Raw genomic sequence first — 23,111 nt, forward strand, 5'->3', positions numbered from 1 at the left:
TTCAGTTATGGGTCTATTTAGGTTTTCTATGTCTTCATGGTTCAATTTAGGTAGATTGCATGTGTCCAGGAATCTATCCATTTCTGATAGATTTTCTTGTTTGCTGGCATACAAGTCCTTGTAGTAATTTCTGATTATTCTTTTTATTTCTGTGGTGTCTGTTGTTATGTTTCCTTTTTCATCTCTGATTTTATTGATTTGGGTCTTTTCTCGTCTTTTTTTAGTTAGTTGGGCCAATGGGGTGTCAATTTTGTTTCTTTTTTCAAAAAACCAGCTCTTCGCTTGGCTGATTTTTTGTAATGTTTTTTTGGATTCAATCCTGTTAATTTCTTCTCTGATTTTAATTATTTCTCTTCTCCTACTAGATTTGGGTCTGGTTTGCTGCAAATTTTCTAGGTCCTTGAGATGCACTGAAAGCTCATTTATTTGGTGTCTTTCCAATTTCTTCATATAGGCCCCTATTGGTATAAACTTGCCTCTCAATACTGCTTTTGCCGTATCCCATAAGTTTTGATATGTTGTGTTGTTATCCTCAGTTACTTCCAGAAAGTTTCTGATTTCTCTTTTGATTTCTTGAATGACCCAGTGTTCATTCAGGAGCATGTTGTTCAGTCTCCATGTGTTTGCATACTTTCTGGGGTTTCCTGAGTTGCTAATTTCCAGCTTCATTCCACTGTGGTCTGAGAAGCTGCATGGTATGATTCTAATTCTTTTGAATTTGCTGAGACCTAGTATGTGATCAATCCTAGAGAAGGTTCCATGCACTGCTGAGAAGAATGTAAAGTCTTTAGATGTAGGATTGAAAGTTCTGTAGATATCTGTTAGATCCATTTGGGCAATAGTGTCGATTAAATCTGCTCTTTTCTTGTTGATCTTCTGTCTGGATGATCTATCTATTTCTGAGAGTGGAGTATTGAAGTCCCCCAGTACTATTGTATTGGAATCTAAGTCTCCCTTTAAGTCCCTTAACATATCTTTTAAATAGACTGGTGACCTGTAATTAGGTGCATATACATTTATAATTGTTATATCTTCCTGTTGAATCGAACCCTTAATCATTATATAGTGCCCCTCTTTGTCTCTCTTAACAGTTTTTGTATTAAAGTTTATTTTGTCTGATATTAATATGGCTACACCTGCTTTTTTTTGTTTTTTGTTGGCATGGAATATCTTTTTCCAACCTTTCACTTTCAGACTGCATGCATCTTTGTTAGAGAGATGTGTTTCTTGTAGGCAACAAATAGTTGGGTGTTTTTCCTTAAGCCAGTCAGCCAGTCTGTGTCTTTTAACTGGACAGTTCAGGCCATTCACTTTTAATGTGACTATTGATACATAGTGACTTTGCCCTGCCATTTTTCCGGAGATATTTTCTAGTATATGCTTTGAGCTTCCCATGCTCTTTTACTGGTAGGTGTTCTTCCTTTCCCTTCGTTCATATTGATGGCCGTGTTTCTGTGTTTCTGAGTGTAGCACATCTTTATGTATCTTTTTCAGGGCCGGACGAGTGGCCACAAAGTCTTTCAATTTGTGTTTGCTATGAAAGGTCTTTATTTCACCTTCATTCACAAATGAGAGCTTGGCAGGATATAATATTCTGGGCTGGCAATTTTTCTCTCTTAGCACCTGTGCTATGTCTCGCCATTCCCTCCTAGCCTGTAGTGTTTCTGATGAGAAGTCTGCTGTGGGTCTGATTGGAGATCCTCTGAGAGTAATCTGACGTTTCTCTTTTGCACATTTTAGGATCTTTTCTTTATGTTTCACTGTGGTGAGTTTAATTACAACGTGTCGTGGTGAGGATCTCTTTTAGTCATGTTTACTGGGGGTTCTATCAGCTTCCTGTACTAGGCTGTCTCTGTCCTTCTCCAGACCCGGAAAGTTCTCTGCTAGTATCTCACTAAAAAGGCCTTCTAATCCTTTCTCTCTCTCCATGCCTTCAGGAACTCCTAGAACTCGAATGTTGGTTTTTTTAATAGTATCCTGTAGATTCCCAACAATATTTTTTAGATTTCTAATTTCCTCTTCTTTTCTTTGGTTTGACTGTATCCTTTCCTGTGCTCTGTCTTCTTAGTCCGATATTCTCTCTTCTGCTTCACCCATTCTGTTTGTAAGGCTCTCTAATGTGTTTGTCATTTGATCTATTGAGCTCTTCATTTCATTTTGATTTCTCTTCACTATCACACTTTCCTGCTCTACTAGTTTCTGCGTTTCATTTTGATTCTTCCTTAAAATTTCATTTTCACGAGAGAGATTTTCAATCTTGTCCAATAAGGATTTCTGTAGTTCAAGGATTTGCTTTTGAAAACTTCTAAATGTTCTTATCATAAATTTTTTGAAATCCGTATCTTGCATTTCTTCTATCTCATCATCTTCATAATCTTGGCTTGGGGTGTTTTTTTTATTTGGAGGCATCATAATGTCATCGTTGATCTTGTTCCCTCGATTTCTGTGTTTATTGCTTGGCATGGTTAATTCTGTTTCCCTCACTGTGAGGTTTTTGCTGCTCCTCCGCACGCGGAGGAGCCGCACCGTACCGGACGCTTGTTGTTCCCTTTTTTACAAGTCCTTTCTATAGTAAAGTAAGAATAAGTAAACAGCAAACTCCCAAAGCAAGAATGAGTAGAGAGAAATGAGAAAGAACGAAGTAACGAACTTCCCCGCGAACTCTCCAACGCACTCTCCAACCAACCCACACTACCATGCTGTCTCTCTCCTCCTATATAGTCCTCTCCACCAATCCGTGCTCTGCTACCCACAAGCCGAGCGCGCTGCTCTCCTCCAATCAGGAGCGGCTCTTGCAGCTTGTCAAGTTGGTGAGAGGCAGCTGGGTAGAAGCTGTATGCTCCTCTCCCAGCGCCACATTGTGGGAGATCACATGCATAGAATAAGTCTTAATTCCAGTAACAGTATAGTCAGAGTTGCTCCCCACAGTTTTTTTTTTTTTTTTATTATTATACTATGTCCCTGTTAAGTGGACTGCCTGCTGTTGGAGGAGCCTTGGAGGCTTGAGATGGGTGTGGCCTGAGAGCTCTGCTTGGTTCTTCAGGGTTACAGGTGTGCAAAGGTGACACCCTCAGGTTATGCGTGGTAAATCTCTCTTTATTTATTCATTTATTTATTTTACTTTATTTTATTTTATTTTATTTTTTGTTCAGGAGGTAAGTAATACTGCAAGGCTGAGCAGAATGGATGGTATTTAGGTTCCGCTGGCTTCTACCCAAAGAGTCTGTGCTGGCTCCATTTCTCCTGCGGACTCCCACTGGGTTGCCTAGGCTACTGAATTGTAGGCTTAACTCTCCCCTTTTATTATGTATATCCCAGCTCTTTGTCTCTTGCTTGCCTTTGCAAGGTTGGCAGAGAGTGGAACTTGTCTGTACCAGTATGCCCCCACCTATTTATTTATTTATTTATTTATTTTTCCTTCTCTCCTGTAGTCTGTTGTACTTTCCCGCTTCAAAACCCGCGTCCCTCTAAAATTCTGTCTGCCGTTTCCCAGCCAATGTCTCTGGTTACTGAGCTCACCTCCGCTTCCAGCGCAGATGTGTCCCTCCCTTCCAGCGCCCTTGGCGTCCCTCCTCTCCCTGCTGTTGTCTTTGTCACATAGACTCCCCTTCCCGCACTGGCGCTCAGACTCTGCAGCTCCCGCAGTCCGGCTTCCGTGTGGTGGGCGACCCTGCTCTCCCAGTAGGTCCTTTGGGTCACAGCGAATAGCTCCGGAAGAGTTTCCTCTGCAAGTTTTTCCTGATCCTTTTTCTGAGGCTACTGTAACTCCGCTTTTATTAAACTAAATTTTCCCGGACTATCGGTGCGCGCCCTCACTATTCCGCCATTTTGGCTCCGCCCCCCCAAGTGCATCTTAACCACTGCATGTGTCGCATCCTTGTTTATTGTCCAGTGCTCTGTATATTTTGCAACACTGGGATTATTATTCCAGGATTAAGAACATCAAGATCAGTCAACGCAGAAAAAGTACATTTAGGATCTGGGATTTCTTTCTCAGCTTGGTTCAGAGCAAAATTGCCAGAACAACCTTCTGTGATGTTAAAAGTGTGCAGTGTCTTTACACTGCCTGACCAGGTAACCTCTAGTGAAAAGTGACTCCTGACCACTTGAAATGTATAACTGAAAAATTGAATTTTTGATTGTACTTAATTTTACTGAAGTTGAAAATCTACATATGGCAAGTGGGCTTCCTTGTTGGACGGGCTGGCACTGTGTAGTGGGTAAAGCTGCAGCCTGCAGTGCCGGCATCCTATATGGACACCTGGCTGCTCCACTTCAGATCCAGCTCTCTGCTATGGCCTAGGAAAGCAGTAGAAGATGGCCCAAGTCCTAGGTCCCCTGCACCCATGTGGGAGACCTGGAGGAAACTTCTGGCTCCTAGCTTCGGATCAGCGCAGCTCCAGCTGTTGCGGCCAGTTGGGGAGTGAACCGATGGTTGGAAGACCTCTCTCCTTCTCTTTTGTGTGACTCTGACTTTCAAATAAATAAATAAATCTTTAAAAAAAAAATGAGGAAAGCAGATACGGTAAATACATTTCCAACTAGAATACACTTTGTTAGAATCATGAAGACCAAAACTTAACATTTATGCAATGATAGATGTTAAGGGAATGTTACAGGTTATCCAGTGTGAGGGCCACACTTTGTGGCACCCTGTGGTTACTCAGCACAGGTGCCACGCTCTGTACATGGTTGCTATACTCCATGATTACCATACTCCATAGTTAGCACACTCTGTGCACACCCTTTGTAGATGTCAGGAGTCCCTGTAGCATGTAGTATGGTGGTAGGAAAATCATTCTGTCAAGGTATCTTAGTTCCTTCTGTGGACTGCTTTATTTGTTAGAAAGTTCTTAAAATATTTAAAGATTTTAATGCTAATTTCTTTAACCTTCTTCTCGGATGGTTTAATAAACCCATAACTGAAAGTTCAGGTTCCTTAATATACTAAAGGTCTGAAACTTTGGTGTTCATTATAATCACTGGTCGCAAGTAGATGAATCTTGAACACCTGAAAGGCAGGTGATCTGAACTGAGGTATGCTTTTTTGTAAAGTTACAGATTATCGAGACTTAATACAGAGATAGCTCAGTTTTCATGTTGATTACATGTTAAAGTGATATTTTGGATATATTGGACTACAATAGGATTATAATTAATTTTACCTGTTTCTTTTTAGAATTTTAATGTGTATACTATACAATTTAAAATTGTATGATGGCTTTTACTCTATTATTGGTCAGTGCTAGAAGGGAGGAGAGTATTTTATGTGTCCAATTACCAGATTTTATTTGTCCCCTATGCCTGCATTCTCCCTTCTCTGAAGTTTACCCAATTGTATTTACCTTTTGGCTCATTGCAAGATCTGTATAGGCAAAGCTGCAGAGTTCTTAAATCATCCCTATAGCAGTATAGGGACTAGAAACCTATCAGAAATAATGAGGGGCGGTGCTGTGGCGCAGCAGGTTGAAGTCCTGGCCTGAAAGCGCTGGCATCCCATATGGGCACCGGTTCTAGTCCCAGCTGTGCCTCTTCCGATCCAGCTCTCTGCTATGGCCTGGGAAAGCAGTGGAAGATGGCCCAAGTCTTTGGGCCCCTGTACCCACGACAGAGACCCTGAAGAAGCTCCTGGCTCCTGGCTTCGGATCGGCGCAGCTTGAGCCGTTGCGGCTCTCTGGGGAGTGAACCAACTGATGGAAAACCTCTCTCTGTCTCTACCTCTCTCTGTAACTCTGTCCTTCAAATAAATAAAATAAATCTTAAAAAAAAAAAAAAAAAGAATGAAAAGGTTGTAGAGAAAAACTGTACACTTTGATGAAGCTATTTATCCAAAGTGGATAGTAAAAGGTCTGTCATTAAAACCAGTGCATCAGGTGTTATTTGTTTTTTGAGAGACAACAGAGAGAGAGAGAGAGAAGAGAGAGCATTCATCTGTAAGTTTACTCCTCAAAATGTGCATGAATGTCAAGACTGGGCTGAGGCCAAAGTTGGGAACTGGGAACTCAATCTAGGTTTCCAACATGGGTAGTAGGAACCCAATCACTTGAGCCATCACTGTTGCCTCCCAGAGTTTGGATTAACAGAAAAGTGGAGTCAGGAACTAGAGACACAGATATCAAATCCAGACTCTTTGATATGGGATGCAGCTGTGTTGATTTTTAGGCCAAACACCCACCTCAGGCCTTACTTTTAAAAAGTCAGATGCACCCTGAAGCTGCAGTCTAGGGAAGTGTTGTAAAAAATATGTGGCAGTCAGTCTGGTCCGTATGTAAAAAGAAAACTTTATGTAGCAGTTTCTTCACAAGTACTTAAATGTTTTTTATTATCTTCGAAGAGAGGGTATAGCATTTACTTAAAAGAAATATTTAATCACTGGTATACTAACAAATTACACAATATGTGTTTTATAGGTGTTAAAGCGTTTTATTTTTTCATCTATATTCATAATTTATGCTCTAAGAGCAAGATTTTTTTTGCTGTTAGTACCAAATACAATATGAACTTGAATCTTTTTGAAATAAGTCGTGTTCTTTTTTATACTTTTCCAACTGTACTTTGATAATTTAACTTATTAGTCTAAATTAGTGTATTGGAACAGTGACTTATTCAAAATGACATGACTCTCTTTCCAGGGGATAGAAGTGACTTCATTTCTATTTGTTTTACAATATCCTCATGGAGGAATGGAGACACATGGGAAATCTGAAACATTGCTGAATGAAAAATAAACATATACTTCTTTTCATGATTCTAATTAGAAATAGTTGAGTTAAATTTTTCTGTTTAGCTGTAGAAACTTACTAACTTGCCCATGGCTGCATAGGAGGCTAAGGACAGCCCACCCTGTGCTTCAGTTTTTCCTGCTCTGTTGTCCTATGATTCACCAGTGTCTTTACAATGATAATCTTTAAAAACAAGTCGAACTGAGAAAATTTCTAATATTTCAGAGGGTCTTGCACTTATACCCTCTTAAAATGGTTGAATATTGAATTTTGACTATTTATTTGGAATCATAAAGTTTTACAATATTTTCCCTGCATTGAAAATTGTCACATTTTCTCTTTGTATTTTTACAGTAATGCTAAGCTTTGGCTAGTGTTTAGCTTTCTTGATGATACTGTAGGTCAGTTGTAATGTACATTCAGTTTATTTATCTATAATGCATTAAAATAGAATATTAAAAAAGACCTTTTTTTTGTTTGTTTCAGGTGGATAATCCAGTTTCAGTATTGACACAAGAGATGAGCAAGCAGTTCTTGCAGTCTAAAAATGAGGGTGATAAATACAAAGTAAGAGGTGCCAAAGTAAATATAAAACTATCCAAAATGAATACCTGTAGATAAATACCAAACATTAGTCTTCTTCACATAATAGATACTATGTTAACTCTTTTTCTAGAAGCCACTTATTCAATGTAATGTCATAGGACTAGAGTAGGAAATTAAGTATGATGTTGACATGCTTTCCTCAGCAGGTCCTTGTTTTCAGTTTTTTGGCTTTTGATTCTGAAAAAATGAATTATTATTTTCTAAAATTGATATTAAGAGAAATAGAAGGGAAGAGTTGGTAATATATACATAATAACTTATAAATCTTAAACTATTGAACAGTTTAAAAATATTTGACAATATTAAAATTTAGTTTGCAGTTTTCTGAATAAGTTTTGGCATTGCCTATTCTAAAAAGATGCACTAAGATCAAAGAAAGGAATGGTTTCTGTCATTTTTGCTTAAAGCGTGGAAGAATTAGTGACAATGAACTTTCAGAATGGTATTACAGAGGTAGTTTTTTCCATGGGGTCTTAAGTCCTTTTGCAAAAGAGCATATGGATGCAAACATAGCAGGTTCTTTAAATTTGAGTCTCAAATAGACATGTTCTTTTGTGTCTGTGTGTACTTAGGTTTTTAAATTATCTTCCTGTTTAAAAGTTCTCAAAGACTGAATTCTTTTTAATTTTCACAGTTCTGTAAAAATTTATAGGCTCGTAATTGTGTTTTTTTGTTGTTGATACAGTTCTTTATGAAAGCAACCCAACTTGAACAGATGAAGGAAGATTATTCATACATTATGGAAACAAAAGAAAGAACAAAGGAGCAGATAAATCAGGGAGAAGAGGTTTGTAAGCAGTTAATATAAACCTTTTTGAGGTTGTTCAGATTCCACAGTAGTTAAAATTGTATTAGAAAATTATATATTCAGGGCTGTCACTGTGGTGCAGTGATTTAAGGCCCTGACCTGTAGTACCGGCATCCCATATGGGCGTCGGTCCAAGTCATGGCTGCTCCACTTCCCATCCAGCTCCCTGTTAACGTGCCTGGGAAAGCAGCAGAGGATGGCCCAATTCCTTGGGCCCCTGCACCCACATGGGAGACCAGGAAGAAGCTCCTAACTCCTGGCTTTGGATTAACTCAGCTATTTGGGAGTGAACCAATGGATGGAAGACCTTTTTCTCTTCTCCAGTTCTCCCTTTAACACTGTCTTTCAAATAAAAAAAAAAAATCTTATAAAAAAAGAAAATTAGATATTCATCTAAACATTTATAAAACTAATAATATTGTAGAGTATGCTGAAGTTTGTTTAGGTTTTATATTCAGGATTTTGTTTTTATTCATTTTTGTTTTGTTAATAATAGTATGTGCATGTCTTCATATTCTGTTAGAGTGTAAACTACAGGACAAGGCAGTATCTTACATGCTTTTTCCATGCCACATGATTGATTGGTTCCACAATAAGGTATTAGTAGTTTTCACTATTTTAAGTAATTTTTAACTATAAAATACAGTGTTTCTTTCATGAGACTAATAAACCCAAGCCTCAAGCTAATAATAAACATAATGTGAATATATAATTACCAAAAAGTAGATGACTTTCATTATACAAGTGAAATGTTAACATTCTTTAAGCAGCTGGTAACTTAAAGTAGCTGTCACATCAGTACTGACAAGCTTGGCAGCCGTGCAAACTTGCTTGATGTTTAAATCACGTAGGCCAACCATGACGTGCTTTGTTTTTCTATCAGTTATATACCTTCTTCCTCAGATTCTTGAAGATGCAGCACTTTGTCTGAGAATCAGAGACCTCAGAGTCAGAAGGCTTACAATGCAGTTGTTGTTCTAGTGTAATGCCCTGCTAGTTTTATGTGATTCCATATCTTGGTTTTTGTTGTGAGTCGGTTATGTACAGCCATCTGAGTTTCCAGCAACTTTTTAGTTTGTCCTTTTGACATAGAATTATAATGATAATTGACAGGAATTGAAATTACTAGATGTTACAGTAACCTTTTTACTTTATAAGTTTTTGAGAAGTGTATATTTTGTTAGGTCTGTAGTTGTATAGTTCATTAAAGGAAAGTTTAAAAATCAAGAGTGAATATATTTTATTCCCCACATTATCCATTCAGACTTGGGTTAGGTGATAGTGTGGAAAGAACTACTATAACCACAGAATTATTCTGGCACACTTGATTGGAGTAACACTGTTATTATTGAGGAAAGGAAATGTTTGCATATTCCAATAAGTATAAAAAAAAGTGTTGCTTTTTTTTATTTTAAAAAATAATATTAGGACTTGGAAGAAATGTGTTTGCTTTGGACTTCTTGGGGTTAAATATCACTTTCTTCATGGTATAATTTGTCCTCAACAATTCACGATGTTTTGGCTATGAAGTTTGTAGTATACTTCCTTTTTATATATTTCAGAATTGCTGATGCATAATGTGCATTTAATATTTTTTTCTAGTTCATTAAATATCCTACATTTTCAAAATGAACTCTTCGTTTTTTGGAAAAAGTATGTGATGGTTAGAAATTAGATGTTAGTCAACAAATATTAAGTTTCTACAGTATGCCTACGTGTATTGTACCTTGACCATGAGCGGAGAGTGGCGAATACATATTGGGATTCATGGGGCAATAGACTAAGTATCTAGTAGAAAATAGATGGTAAATAATTAGATTATGTTGAGCACCATTAAAGGCATATAGACAAGCTTTTGTGTAAAAGTGCTTGAAAGAGCGTGGGCATTGGGGAGAGCAGTGATAGGAGGGGGTTATTATGGAAGTGATGTCTAAGATGATACTGAAGGATGAATATTACCAGGCAAAGGCTGATGAGAAAGAGGATGTTCCAAGTATTAGCATGGTGGGAGTCTCAAGGTCAAAGGACTGTTAAGTGCTTTTTAAAATATTTTAAAAAATTCTGGGTGGGCTAGAGTAAAGAACACCAGAATGAAAGATAAAAAACCAGATTGTGAAGGATCTTACACAACTTAAGGGCAGTAGAAGATGTGAAAGTGAATGACTTGAATAGATGTGCATTTTCAGTAGGTTACTAAATTGTTTAAAAGAGTCCTATAAGAACAGATATAGCAAAATCAGTAAAGAAGATATGATTGTCCAAAGATACCAAGGTGGCTGAAGTAAGGGTGTTGGCAGTAGCAAGGGGAATAAGAGTTTTGAAAGGATTGGGCAGTTGTTTTATGAGTGACTAAATGATTTCACCACTAATTTTCCTAGCAATCCAATAAATTTATTGAGATAGGAAGCTAGGGAAAGGAGTCAATTTTTTTCTTTTTTTAAAGAAGGATGAATTCCATTTTGAGCACTTCATTAAAAGGAAAGTGGAATTTCTACATCCAAAGGAAATGTCAAGTAGGAAGTTGCATATGTGAGACAAGAATAGAGAAGTCTGGCCTCAGTAAAAATGTAGGTGCCATCAATATATTATTAGTATGTAAGCTCCAGGCATAACGTGGATGACTGCATGGGAGAAAAGAGTGGGCTCAGGCCAAGAAAGAAAGCATGTTCCTGAGAGATAGAAGTTAAAGGGAGAGAGAATTTGAGAAGGAAGTAGTCGTGACTGACTGAGATGTGCTGTGTGATCAAACCACCAAAAAAAAAAAAAGAAAAAGAAAACTCACAGTATTTATAATAAAATCTTCATAGATGTCTGCTATTCTATGAGTTTACTGTGTATCCCGCTTCCCATGATGGATTGTTCTCTCCCTTTTTGATTCTATCAGCTAGTGTTAGCAGACACTAGACTTGTTTGTGTGATCCCTTTGACTCTTAGACCTATCAGTGTGATCAATTGTGAACTGAAATTGATCACTTGGACTAGTGATATGGCATTGGTACATGCCACCTTGATGGGATTGTATTGGGATCCCCTGGCATGATTCTAACTCCACCATTTGGGGCAAGTCTGATTGAGCATATCCCAAATTGTACATCTCCTCCCTCTCTTATTCCCACTCTTATATTTAACAGGGATCATTTTTCAGTTAAAATTTAAACACCTAAGAATAAGTGTGTGTTAATCATAGAGTTCAACCAATATAGATGTCTTTGGCAAGATGGATTTCAGTAGTGGTGAAAACAGAAGCTAGATTTGTAAGGCTGAAAATGTGAAGAAATGGAAGAGAGATAATTTCCAATTTTTTATGATTTATTTATTTATTTGAAAGGCAGAGTTACACAGAGAGAGGAGAGAGAGGCAGAGAAAGAGAGGTCTTCCACCTGATGGTTCACTCCCCAGTTGGCTGCAGTGGCCGGAGCTGCGCCTATCAGGAGCCAGGAGCTTCCTCTGGGCCTCCTACATGGGTGCAGAGGCCCAAGCACTTGGGCCATCTTCCACTGTTATCCCAGGCCATAGCAGAGAGCTGGATTGGAAGTGGAGCAGTCAGGTCTCGAACTGGTGCCCATATGGGATGCCAATGCTTCAGGCGAGGGTGTTAACCCACTGGGCCACAGTGCACGCCCCAGAGAGAGATAATTTTCATGTAGCTTGGATGGAAAGGGAGAAGTTTAGAGCAGGAGATGGTGCCAAGGAATGGGTAGTGGTATTTTTGTTCGTAAATCAGCAAAATAAGGGAGTAAAGTGTGATAATGGAAAGGAGTCAGTGTAGAGGGTGAAAGTAGAAGCAAGGTGAAGAGATGGAATGGAAAGTCAGTAGATTTAAGTGTAGGGCATGGAGATGGAAATAAAGGGCATCTTTTCTTTTGGAGCAAAGGGAAGAGAGGTGATTTTAGAGTTGAAGGATGGGGCTGGCGCCATGGTGTAGCAGGTAAAGCCGCCACCTGCATATGGACACCAGTTCGAGTTCTGGCTATTCCACATTCCATCCAGCTTTCTTCCTGTAGCCTGGGAAAGCAGATGGTCCAAGTGCTTGGGCCTCTATCCGCATGGGAGACCCAGAAGAAACTCCAGGTTCCTGGCTTCCGACAGGCCCAGCTCCAGCTGTTGCAGCCGTTTGGGGAGTGAACCAGTGGATGGAGGACTGCTCTCTCTCTTCCTCTTTGCCTGCCGCTCTGTAACTCTGCCTTTCAAATAAACAAAAAAATCTTTAAAAAAAAAAAAAAAGATTTGAAGGATAAGTTGAAGGGAAGGAGTTTCTGTCTGATGGGTTCTAAATTTCTTAAGCCAGAGCGAGGGATAATACAACTTTGATTTTGGAAATAGATTCTTTCTGATACTTCATTTATCTTTGGAATGAATATTGGTTATATTTTGAAAGAACAGACCAATCAAGTACAGAATAAAGAGAGAAAATGGGGAAGTGAGTTGTATCTATGCTTGTGGTTTTAAATCTTTAATTCATGTTTTTTATCATATGAAGACTGTTGGGCCATTTTTGTCATTTACTAGGTAATTAACAAAATTACCTAGTAAAAGGAAACAATTATTGCACCTAGTAAAAGTACCAAAGAGCCACTTTAAAGATGCCATTTCCTAATAAACCTTTATGGAGTGCCTGTTCAGGCATTGTTTTCGAAAGAAATACATTTGCAAAATGCCTTTTAAGTAATATATTCTGTATTTTTTCTTTTTTAAAGCGACTTACTGAACTAAAGCGCCAGTGTTTGGAAAAAGAAGAACGTTTTCAAAGTATTGCTGGTTTAAGTACAATGAAGACTAATTTGGAGTACTTGAAACATGAGATGGCTTGGGCAGTGGTAATTTCACTTTAATTGCTTGTTCACATGTTAACAATATACACAATGTCTAAGGTGACAGTCTTACCAGTGATTTGCTATATGATTTCTTTTTAGGTCAATGAAATTGAAAAACAATTGAATGCTATCAGAGATAATATCAAAATTGGAGAAGATCGTGCTGCTAGACTTGATAGGAAAATGGAAGAACAGCAGGTAATTACAGTTTTTTAAATAGAAATTTAGTAGGTTCATTTGAAGTGGCAGATATTAGACTAGTTGTGACCTACAAAAGTGACAGTTGCAATCTTTATGTTTATTTGTATTTGAATTTATTACTCATGTGAAGCACACCTGAGCTTTTAATGAGGACTGTTGTTGCAAGCAATTCACTTGAAAAAAACAAGTCCTGTGTTTGACTGTGACAAATCTGTCTTGGGCTAAGGCTGTAGATTTTTCATGATGTAGACAATGGGTTTTTGTTACTGATGAGAGATACTAGAATGGGAAGCTTTTACTTTTGGTTTTATTAAGAAGTTGAAACACAGAAGCCCATTAAGAATGAAGTGATGCTAGGATAACACTCAGTTAGAATAACATTATGTCTAAGTATCAGGAAGTATGGGAATTCAGAACTAAAAACAATGCCCTGAGATTGCTTATGGAACATTAAGAAAACTAGTATAGGACCCAGAACCAAGATTTCCTGTTAGAGAATCTCACACAAGTGGAACATGTGTAAAATAAGTCGTTTGGTCTGTAAGGTTCATTTCAACCTGAGATCTAAGAACCCAGGTAGAAACGTCTCTGAACAGCATGAAAATTTTCCAGAGACCTAGAGGTAAACAGTGGTTGCGTGGTCAGTAATGGCAGTATCCTTTTGGGGGATTTCCATGTAGACCTTTACCACTTAGCTGATCCACCATTTGTATGCTTCTTTTTTGAGGTACAATTCATATGCCATACAGTTTGCTCATTTAAAGTTTACAGTTCAGTGGGTTTTAGTATATTCACAAAGTTGTGCAGCTACTACTGTAGAGCTCTTCATGTTGTTAGAACTCCTGCCTTTTCTTTGTTTATAGAAATGTACTCCTGGTGTACTCTCTGTCTGTGAACTATTCAACTCTTAGTATTGTGTTCTCTTTTGTCCTAAGAATTTCTGACCCCCAGGCTTGGTTGTGGTTTAAGATGTAATCTTCCCCAGCCCGTTTTTTTCCTGTCTCCCTCCAAGAAAAGCAGATAGGTCTTTTTTTCTTTGGAGGGTTATGACATCAGTCCATCAAAGATGATGAGTATATAAAGAAAATAGAAAAGGTGAAGATTACAGTCAGTGATTTCTGGACTGAATTTCTTACTCTCTCTTCAAGCAGTAAGTGGAAAGTTTAGCCCTTTCCATCACTTATCTCAAAGTTTCATTTCTGAGAGAATATTGGAAATTATCACCAAATATTTTTCTCAGCCTCATTTCTCAACTTTTCACGGGGAAAAGCCTTAAATATTTTTCCCCCTAAACATTTCACAGTCTAAAATTAGTATCTGTTATGATCCAGTAACAGATGCTCATTTCTTTTTCAAAAAGGAAGCAAAGGTGATTTCTGATTGTCTTTAGGTATTTGTTTCCTTACCTTAAGCATTTGGACATCCTGGGTTTGTTAAGCAGCAGATTTTTGGAGAGCATGGACATTCTGACATTTGTATTTGCCTCACCATGTCTTTATTTATTTATTTATGTATATAATTTTATATACACATACTTTATATATATATATTATACACATATACTTTATTGCAATTTTTTTTCTGGGATTTAACCTTAAGATATGATTATTGCTGGTGCTTAGCAAAAGACTCCAGTTTATATTCAGTACTAGCACAATGTTTTTCTAAATGAAAACAGTATCCAAAAAATGAATTAAAATATTTTCTTTAAAAAAATCATTTTAAAGTTTGTTTTCTTCAGCCTAATGACTAACACAATAAAGATATACATACATCTGGCTGATTTATACAGAATATACCTCTCAGTCTACAACTATTTCAGTAAGTGATAGAGAACTCAATATAACCATTTTTTGGAACTAAGCAATACATTCCTAAGAAATATTTTTACAGACCCCCCCATCTTTTATGTCCAGCTATGACAGTGTAACTCTAAAGAGGATAAAGTCAATAATGACTTCTTTCACATGAGTTCATGACTACAGTTGCTTTGCTATCAAAATCTATATTTGATCCACTGTGAGCATTAGATGAGATTGAAACAATTCCAAAGAGAGCACAACGCACATTTGCGATCACCTATCAACAACAGCAAGCATTGCATTCAAGACTATCTTACCTCAAGAATTAAAGAAAACCAGCCCACATACTAGCATTTTCTCCACAGTGGGACTATAGAAAATCTCAGTATCACAGAGAATTCTCCTGTCTTCTTTAATTTTTTTTAAAAGATTTATTTATTTATTTGAAAGGCAGAGTTAGAGGCACAGAGAGAGGTCTTTCATCTGCTGGTTCACTCCCCAAATGGCCTCAATGGCAAGGAGTCTGGACCTTCCTCCGGGTGTGCTACATGGGTGCAGAGGCCCAAGCATTTGGGCCATATTCCACTGTCTTCCAGGCAGATTAGCAGGTAGCTTGAATGGAAAAGGAGCAACCGGAACTCCAAATGGTGCCCATATGGGATGCCAGCACTGCAGGCAGTGGTTTTACCTGCCACACCACAGCGCCGGCCCCCTTAATGTTCACGGTCACATTTTTCCTCTCAAATTGACCTCCACTGCAGTTCAGTAGATCAGTAGCAATCAAAAAATGGGTTTGTCCCTTATATGATTTCCCTCCTTCTAATACTTTTTTCCCCTCTGTCATCATCCTCTTTAAAAATCATTGTAAAAAACTGATCCCTTCAAGGATTCACTCTGCCTTCTTCCCCAGAATTTGAAATTAATTTCTCATGAAATTCTTTTTAACTTCCAACATAATGAGTTGCACTGAGACATAATGCATCAAAACCCAGCCCAGAACTCTTTAAAACTGTCAAGGCAGTAAGAGTATGTACTGTCTCAGCTTGAACTTTTTGCGTTTCACTTTGAATCCTGATTCCAGATTCTACAATGCAGACATGATCAGTTACTCCCATATAGTCTTCATGTGCCAGAATTTACATTTGGATTGTTTCTTGGTGGCAGCAGTAGGCCTGGGAGACACTGCTACCTGTTCTTCTCCATTACTGTAGATGCCACCTCTGTGTCCCAGCAGCCCAGCCACTTACTGATAGGCAGCTCATTACCACTGGCATCCACACCATTTCCCACCATGTCTTATGTGAAGCCTTTCCCATAGGTTGAATGTACTTCCAAAAGGTTCATCGAAAATAGAAGTAAAAGGTAAGTTTATTTTGGCACAAAAGCTATGTGTGGTTTTTCATTATGTACGTTTTCCATGAACTTTTTGGAGTGCCCCTTGTATGTGTTTAATTATTGCTTTTAGAATGAGTATTGGATTGGTTTCTGAAGAAATATCATCTAAAGCAGACTTTAAATTTGTGTTAACATAATTTAAAGATGAAAGTATGAATGAATATTGATATCGTGTATAAATGTTGAATTTGTATAACACTTGGATCCACCTTAAATTTTTACTTAAAAAAAATTTATTCTGCACATTGTCACAGAGTTCTTTTCTATTACAATGGCAGAATTGAACAGCTGTGACAGGGACTGTATGGCCCACAAAGCTTGAAGTATACTCTGTTTGGCTGTCTATGGGAAGTATTTACCAACCTGATCTAAATATTTTGCATGTCTGTCTCTATCAACCCATTCCTATTGTCAGTGTCCCATTTTTGTCCCTATTTTTGTTCTACAATATTAACTTATTCCTGAACTGTTTTCCTTTCATTTTTCCCTTCACCCACCCTCCCTTCCAAGTACTTCCAGAGTGATATAACATGCAAATTTTGTCCTTTGTAGTCTCTCTGTTGAGAGAATTAAATTGTAAACTGATCATTCATTATGGAGTGCATGACTCACCTGTCCTTCATCTTATCTCCTACCATCATCCTCTCAATTCAAGCTCATACAAAATTTTCATTCCTAAATTATGAATATTGTTCTTACATGTTCTCTGTATCTTTAACACTCTTCCCCAACTTATGTCCTATACGCTTAGATTAATCTTTCAAGTCTCAGCTCAGGTACTACCTCTTCCTTGAAGGCATTCTTGGATTTTTCTGGAAGACCTATAGTTTGTTTTATGTTACTTAAATAGTATTTACATGCAAACTGTGTCATTAATTTGTCTTTCTCGGCTACATTGTGTTTATCTTCCTTTAATTGTGTTGCTTGAAGACAGTTATTATTGTATCTATATTGCCAGAGGATAGCACATTTGTTGGGTAACTAGATGTGTGTTAAAATTAAAGCATATTTTGGTATTTTATATGTTTGCTTACCTAATATTTTGAGCAAAATTAAATTCATTGGGATGTGAACTATAAATAATTATTTTCGAGGTTTTCTCTTTATGGAAGAAAAAGAAAATGTACCCCAATAATATTATTTTCTTAAAGGTCAGACTTAATGAAGCAGAAAACAAATACAAGGATATTCAAGATAAACTAGAAAAGATTAGTCAAGAGACAAATGCACGAGCACCAGAATGTATGGCATTGAAAGCAGATGTCACTGCTAAAAAAAGGGCCTATAATGAAGCTGAGGTGAGAGAAGTTATTTAACCTGGACTATTAAAAACTCTGTAGCAAATACTAGAACTGTTTACCTACTTTTAAAAGTAGAGGATTTGTATCTGGGTTGAAATCTGATCTGCTTTCAACACTTTAAAAAATGCAGTGGTTTCAAGTGGTCATTCATGCACTTTATATATATATAAATGTAAATATGTATGTATACATATGTGTGTGTGTGTGTGTGTGTGTGTGTGTGTGTATACACACATATATATATAAAGGGTCCGGTGCAGTAGTGTAGAAGGTTAAGCCTCCGCCTGCAGTGCCGGTGTCCCTATGAGTACTGATTCAAGTCCCAGCTATTCCACTTCTGATCCAGGTTCCTGCTAATGCACCTGGGAAGGCAATGGAAGATGGCCCAAGTCCGTGGGTCCCCGTACCCATGTGGGAAACCCAGAACAACCTCCTGGCTTTTGCCTGGCCCAGCCCCAGCTGTTGTGGCCGTTTGGGGAGTGAACCAGCAGATAAAAGATATCTTCCCCCTCTCCCTTTCTATCTCTTATCTCTTCCTTTCATATACATAAATAAATCTTTAAAATAAATATATAATCTTTAAAATATATATATATTTATAAACATTTCAACCTCCAATTTGAAAATTTGGCAAAAGTGGACTTGAAAATACTGTATTTGTTTCTTCATTTTACTGGAATGTGTCTTAATTTTTTGTTAGGTTTTATATAACCGTTCCTTAAATGAATATAAAGCGTTAAAGAAAGACGATGAGCAGCTTTGTAAAAGAATTGAAGAACTAAAAAAAAGGTATGATAGTTATTTTGCAGTTTTCACAGTTACCTGATTTTGTATTAAAGTAAGCTAGGTCATTGGAGTGTTGTGTTTTCTGTATATGGCTAATGGAATTGTATTATATTGGTTCATGTCTTTTAACTGTCAGGTTTTTCACTTAACATTTTTCATTTTGGATTATTTACTGTTAGTACTGATCAGTCTTTGGAACCTGAGCGGTTGGAAAGGCAAAAGAAAATATCTTGGTTAAAAGAGAGAATAAAGGCCTTACATGATCAGGAGAATTCCGTCAATCAAGAGATTGAACAGTTTCAGCAGGCCATAGAAAAGGACAAGGAAGAATATGCCAGAATTAAGTAAGTTTGCTATAATTTTGGCATAATTTTCTTCAGTTGCTTACATATTGTATGGTTTTTCTCTTTCTATGAAAAGAAAATGGGATTTTTTTGTTTTTTTTTTTTTTTTCTGTGTAACGAAGGATATTTTAAAATCACTTTTATAAGACTTTTCTCACATTTATAGGTGTCTTGGGCCATCACTATTGTATCACTTTCTTCACGCCAAATTTTACCTTGGTAACCATTATTTTCAAATTAAAAAACTCTGCTTTCAGATTTTAGGGCAGCTGGATCATTTGTTGGTATGCAGGTATTAAGGGCAAAAGCTAGAGGCCAGCGCCACAGCTCACTTGGCTAATCCTCCGCCTGTGGTGCTGGCACCCCGCATTCTAGTCCTGGTTGGGGCGCCGGAGTCTGTTCTGGTTGCTCCTCTTCCAGTCCAGCTCTTTGCTATGGCCCGGGAAGGCAGTGGAGGATGGCCCATGTGCTTGGGCTCCTGCACCCGCATGGGAGACCAGGAGGAACCACCTGGCTCCTGGCTTCGGAGCGGTGCAGCACGCCCGCCGTGGCGGCCATTTAGGAGGTGAACCAATGGAAAAGGAAGACCTTACTCTCTGTCTCTCTCTCTCACTGTAACTCTGCTTGTCAAAAAAAAGCGGGGGGAAAAGCTGAATATTTCTGTGTCACTTTATCGTGTATCTCTTTTTCTGCCTTTTTCTTAGGAGAGAAGAATTGGATGTGAAGCATACACTGAACTATAATCAGATACAACTGAAAGAATTGAAAGATAGTAAAACTGATCGACTGAAAAGATTTGGCCCTCATGTTCCAGCTCTTCTTGAAGCAATAGATGATGCTTATAGACGAGGACATTTTACCTACAAACCTGTAGGCCCTTTAGGTATTTGTCATGACTTACCAAGGATATCATAAACACTAGGTATAATAACATTGTATTTGAAGAAAGGGGTCTTTTGAATTTAGTTTCAAAAAGATAAAAAGAGAGTAAAGGCCAGAGACTTATACATTTTTGATAGGCATTTAGCCTAGTGGTTAAGACCTTGGTCTTGTGCCATATTCGGGTACATGATTTCAGTACCTGACTTCTGCTCCTGACTCCAGTTTCCTTCCAGTGCAGACACTGAGAGGCAATGGTGAGGGCTCAAATTATTGGAATCCTGCCACTGGTGTGGGAGACCTTTATTAAGTTCCCAGCTCCCAACTTTGACTAGGCCCCGTGTGGCCATTGCAAACATTTGGGGGTGAGCAGATGGAAGTTTGCTATCTCTCTGCCTCTTAAAAAAGAGAAGAAAAGAGAATAATATACTTACTTGTAGACTTTATAGTTTTTAAATAATGGTAAAATCACTTTAAATTTTGTGGCTTTTCTTTTTACCATTAATTAACCTGAAGAAAGAGAATTTAGGGAAAGGAAAATTATAGAATTGAATAATTTGGGGCCAGCGCTGTAGCACAGTGGGTTAAAGCCCTGGCCTGAAGTGCCAGCATCCCATATGGGCTCCAGTTCTAGTCCCGGCTGCTCCTCTTCCGATCCAGCTCTCTGCTGGCCTGGGAAAGCAGTGGAAGATGGCCCGAGTCCTTGGGCCCCTGCACCCACGTGGGAGACCCGGAAGAAGTTCCTGGCTCCTGGCTTTCGATCAGTGCAGCTCTGGCCATTGTGGCCATCTGGGGAGTGAACCAGCAGATGGAAGACCTCTCTATCTGTCTCTACCTCTCTCTGTAACTCTTTCAAATAAATAAAATAAATCTTTAAAAAAACCAAATTCCCTGTAACTGACACAGAAGCTGACAGGGATGAAAAGATGTGACGCTCAAGCAAGGAGAGGAAAGATTAAAAAAGAAGAAGAAAAGAATTGGTTCTTATTTTATTTCTTAAACAAGCAAATTTGAGCATGACTGATTAAATCAGAGAATTTAATCACATCAAGATACACTTGAATGCTTACCTGAATTTTACATGACCTTTATAAAATGACTTCTTTCTGAGTTCCTACTTGGGTTGGAAAACATGATTTGGAAACATCCTCTTTGAACTCTAAAATCTGATTACTTAATTATTCCCATACATACATGAAATTTAAAGAATGTTTTTGGTCATATTTTGGGGAATTGCATAATTGTATATCATTTGGTGAAATGGTGTTCTAAATCGCAATAAATTTTATTAGTACTTGGTTGCATCTAAGTATTGCAGTAATAATATCTGTTCATTTCAATATAAATACCTTCATACCACAGTCCATTTCAGTAGACGAGGCTTTGTTCCCATCCTTAAATCTATAATCCCAATATTAAGTGATTTTACAGAAAGTAATAAAGAATGTGTACATCGTTTGACTTGATTTTCAAAACACCATTGAGAGCTAGACTGGAATAGACTTATGTAGAAACATCACTGTTGAGTTACATTGTAGTAGGGTATTTTTTTTTTTTTTTTCACAAGATTTAGTAGATTTCTCCCTGCTGTGTCCAGGGGCTATGTGAGGATTTTCCATTCAGTTCATGTAGACTCTGTAATGTCATTTAAGCTACTTTGAAAATATTTTCAGTCATTTTTGAACTGTTAAAAAGATGATTCCATCAATGCGTCAAAGAGCATTCATGAGTCCTGTCTACTTTTAGGAGCTTGCATTCATCTTCGGGACCCTGAGCATGCTTTGGCTATTGAATCGTGCTTAAAAGGACTTCTGCAAGCCTATTGTTGCCATAATCATGCTGATGAAAGGGTACTTCAGACACTGATGAAAAGATTTTATTCGCCAGGGACCTCTCGACCACAAATACTAGTTTCTGAATTTCGGAACGAGATGTACGATGTAAGACACAGGTAAGACATCAGTAATTAAATACTGTTTCTGGCTTTTTTTAGTCACATGTAAAGTTGGAAAAAGTTAAAACAACATTAACTCTAGTACTGAATTATAAAATTTCATCAAGCCGGGGGTGCCAGTATGGCCGAGCAGGTTAAGCCACTGCCTGTGATCCTGGAATCCCACATGGGTGCTGGTTTAAGATCTGGCTACTCAACTTCCTATCCAGCTGTCTGCTAATATGCCTGGGAAGGTAGCAGAGGATGGCCCAAATGCTTGGGCCCCTGTACCCACTGGGATACCCAGATGAAGCTCCTGGCTTCTGGCATCAGCCTGGCTCAGCCCTGGCCTTTGTGGCCATTTAGGGAGTGAACCAGCAGATGGAGGACCTCTCTCTCTTGTAACTGTGCCTTTCAGATAATTTTTTAAAAATTCATCAATCCATTTTAATTTTTGTTTACGCATTGGAGAAATAGTGACAAGAGATATCCCTTACCTTATGGTTGTGACATGAAGTCTTGTGGGAGACATGAGAATAGATATAGTATGCCATGGAAATTGTACTGATGGAAATGCTTTAGACGTAACCAGTTAAGAGGGAGGTCCTAAGGAAGAACATTGGCACTCTATCCGTGATTTACCTGGCTAAGTGTCTCACAGAGTTCATAAAGAGTTGAAATTGTTTCTTTGATGACCCTTCTCATGGGCAACATACCCAAACTGGCCTCTTTGCTTACTACTTATGTTCTAAGTTAACTTAAGGCAGAATTTAATATTTCGGGTTCTTGACATTTATGTAGATAAGAATTCTAAGCACTGGCTCAAAGGAGAAATGTAACATGGTAAGGTTTAAGATTTATTTAGTGAGTTAAAGAAATACACAGGAACATGAGGGCTTTATTAAGGGAGAGTGGGTCAGAAAAAAGTACACAGGGGAGTTCCATACCAGCCTTTTCCAGAGAGCAGGCCAGAGACTGCAATCGAGAGGGCAATAGAGCAGGAACATTGGTAAAATGGGGGGAGGTGGGGAGCGCTCAATGCTCTCCAGTGTCTTATTCACTTCCCAAAGGGGAGTGCTCACATAGTCTGATTGACAGGTGGGTGGATACAGGTAAAATCAAGTCGGGACAAGGGGGTGTGGCCTCTAGCTCACAGGCTTAATCCTGTCTCCCTGGACTTATCCCATATCATGGGCTCATTACTTTACTTTAAAAATCTGTTCTCTCCTATATCTACTTTTTCTTAAAAATTTTATTTTTATTTTTTTGAAAGGTAAGTGGAATGCTCTTTCTAGTGAATTTGTATGCATTTATTAATTATCTTTTAAAGATTTATTTATTTATTTGAAAGGCAGAGTTATAGAGAGGCAGAAGCAGAAAGAGACAGAAGTATTCCACCTCCTGGTTCACTCCCCAAATGGCTGCAACAGCCAGAGCTGAGCCGATCCAAAACCAAGAGCCTGGAGCTTCTTATGGGTCTCCCACATGGGTGCAGGGGCCATCTTCCCCTGCTTTCCCAA

At 38.2% G+C, this 23,111-nt stretch overlaps 1 protein-coding gene across 3 annotated transcripts in view; it reads left to right on the plus strand.

Annotated features, from left to right (window-relative positions):
* Positions 1-23,111, plus strand: part of SMC6 (structural maintenance of chromosomes 6) — a 99,847-nt gene that overhangs the window by 29,709 nt on the left and 47,027 nt on the right. For all 3 annotated transcript variants that reach the window (XM_051840235.3, XM_089327828.1, XM_089327829.1), the window contains 9 exons: positions 7,209-7,289; positions 8,014-8,115; positions 12,834-12,953; positions 13,050-13,148; positions 17,500-17,646; positions 18,350-18,438; positions 18,615-18,779; positions 19,484-19,662; positions 21,405-21,609. In XM_051840235.3, the coding sequence (XP_051696195.1) occupies positions 7,209-7,289; positions 8,014-8,115; positions 12,834-12,953; positions 13,050-13,148; positions 17,500-17,646; positions 18,350-18,438; positions 18,615-18,779; positions 19,484-19,662; positions 21,405-21,609 (1,187 nt within the window). The remainder of the gene's footprint in view (positions 1-7,208; positions 7,290-8,013; positions 8,116-12,833; positions 12,954-13,049; positions 13,149-17,499; positions 17,647-18,349; positions 18,439-18,614; positions 18,780-19,483; positions 19,663-21,404; positions 21,610-23,111) is intronic.

Source organism: Oryctolagus cuniculus, chromosome 2, assembly GCF_051225735.1.
Source record: "Oryctolagus cuniculus isolate XC-2025 breed Fujian yellow rabbit chromosome 2, ASM5122573v1, whole genome shotgun sequence".
In the NCBI taxonomy this organism is placed as follows: domain Eukaryota; kingdom Metazoa; phylum Chordata; class Mammalia; order Lagomorpha; family Leporidae; genus Oryctolagus; species Oryctolagus cuniculus.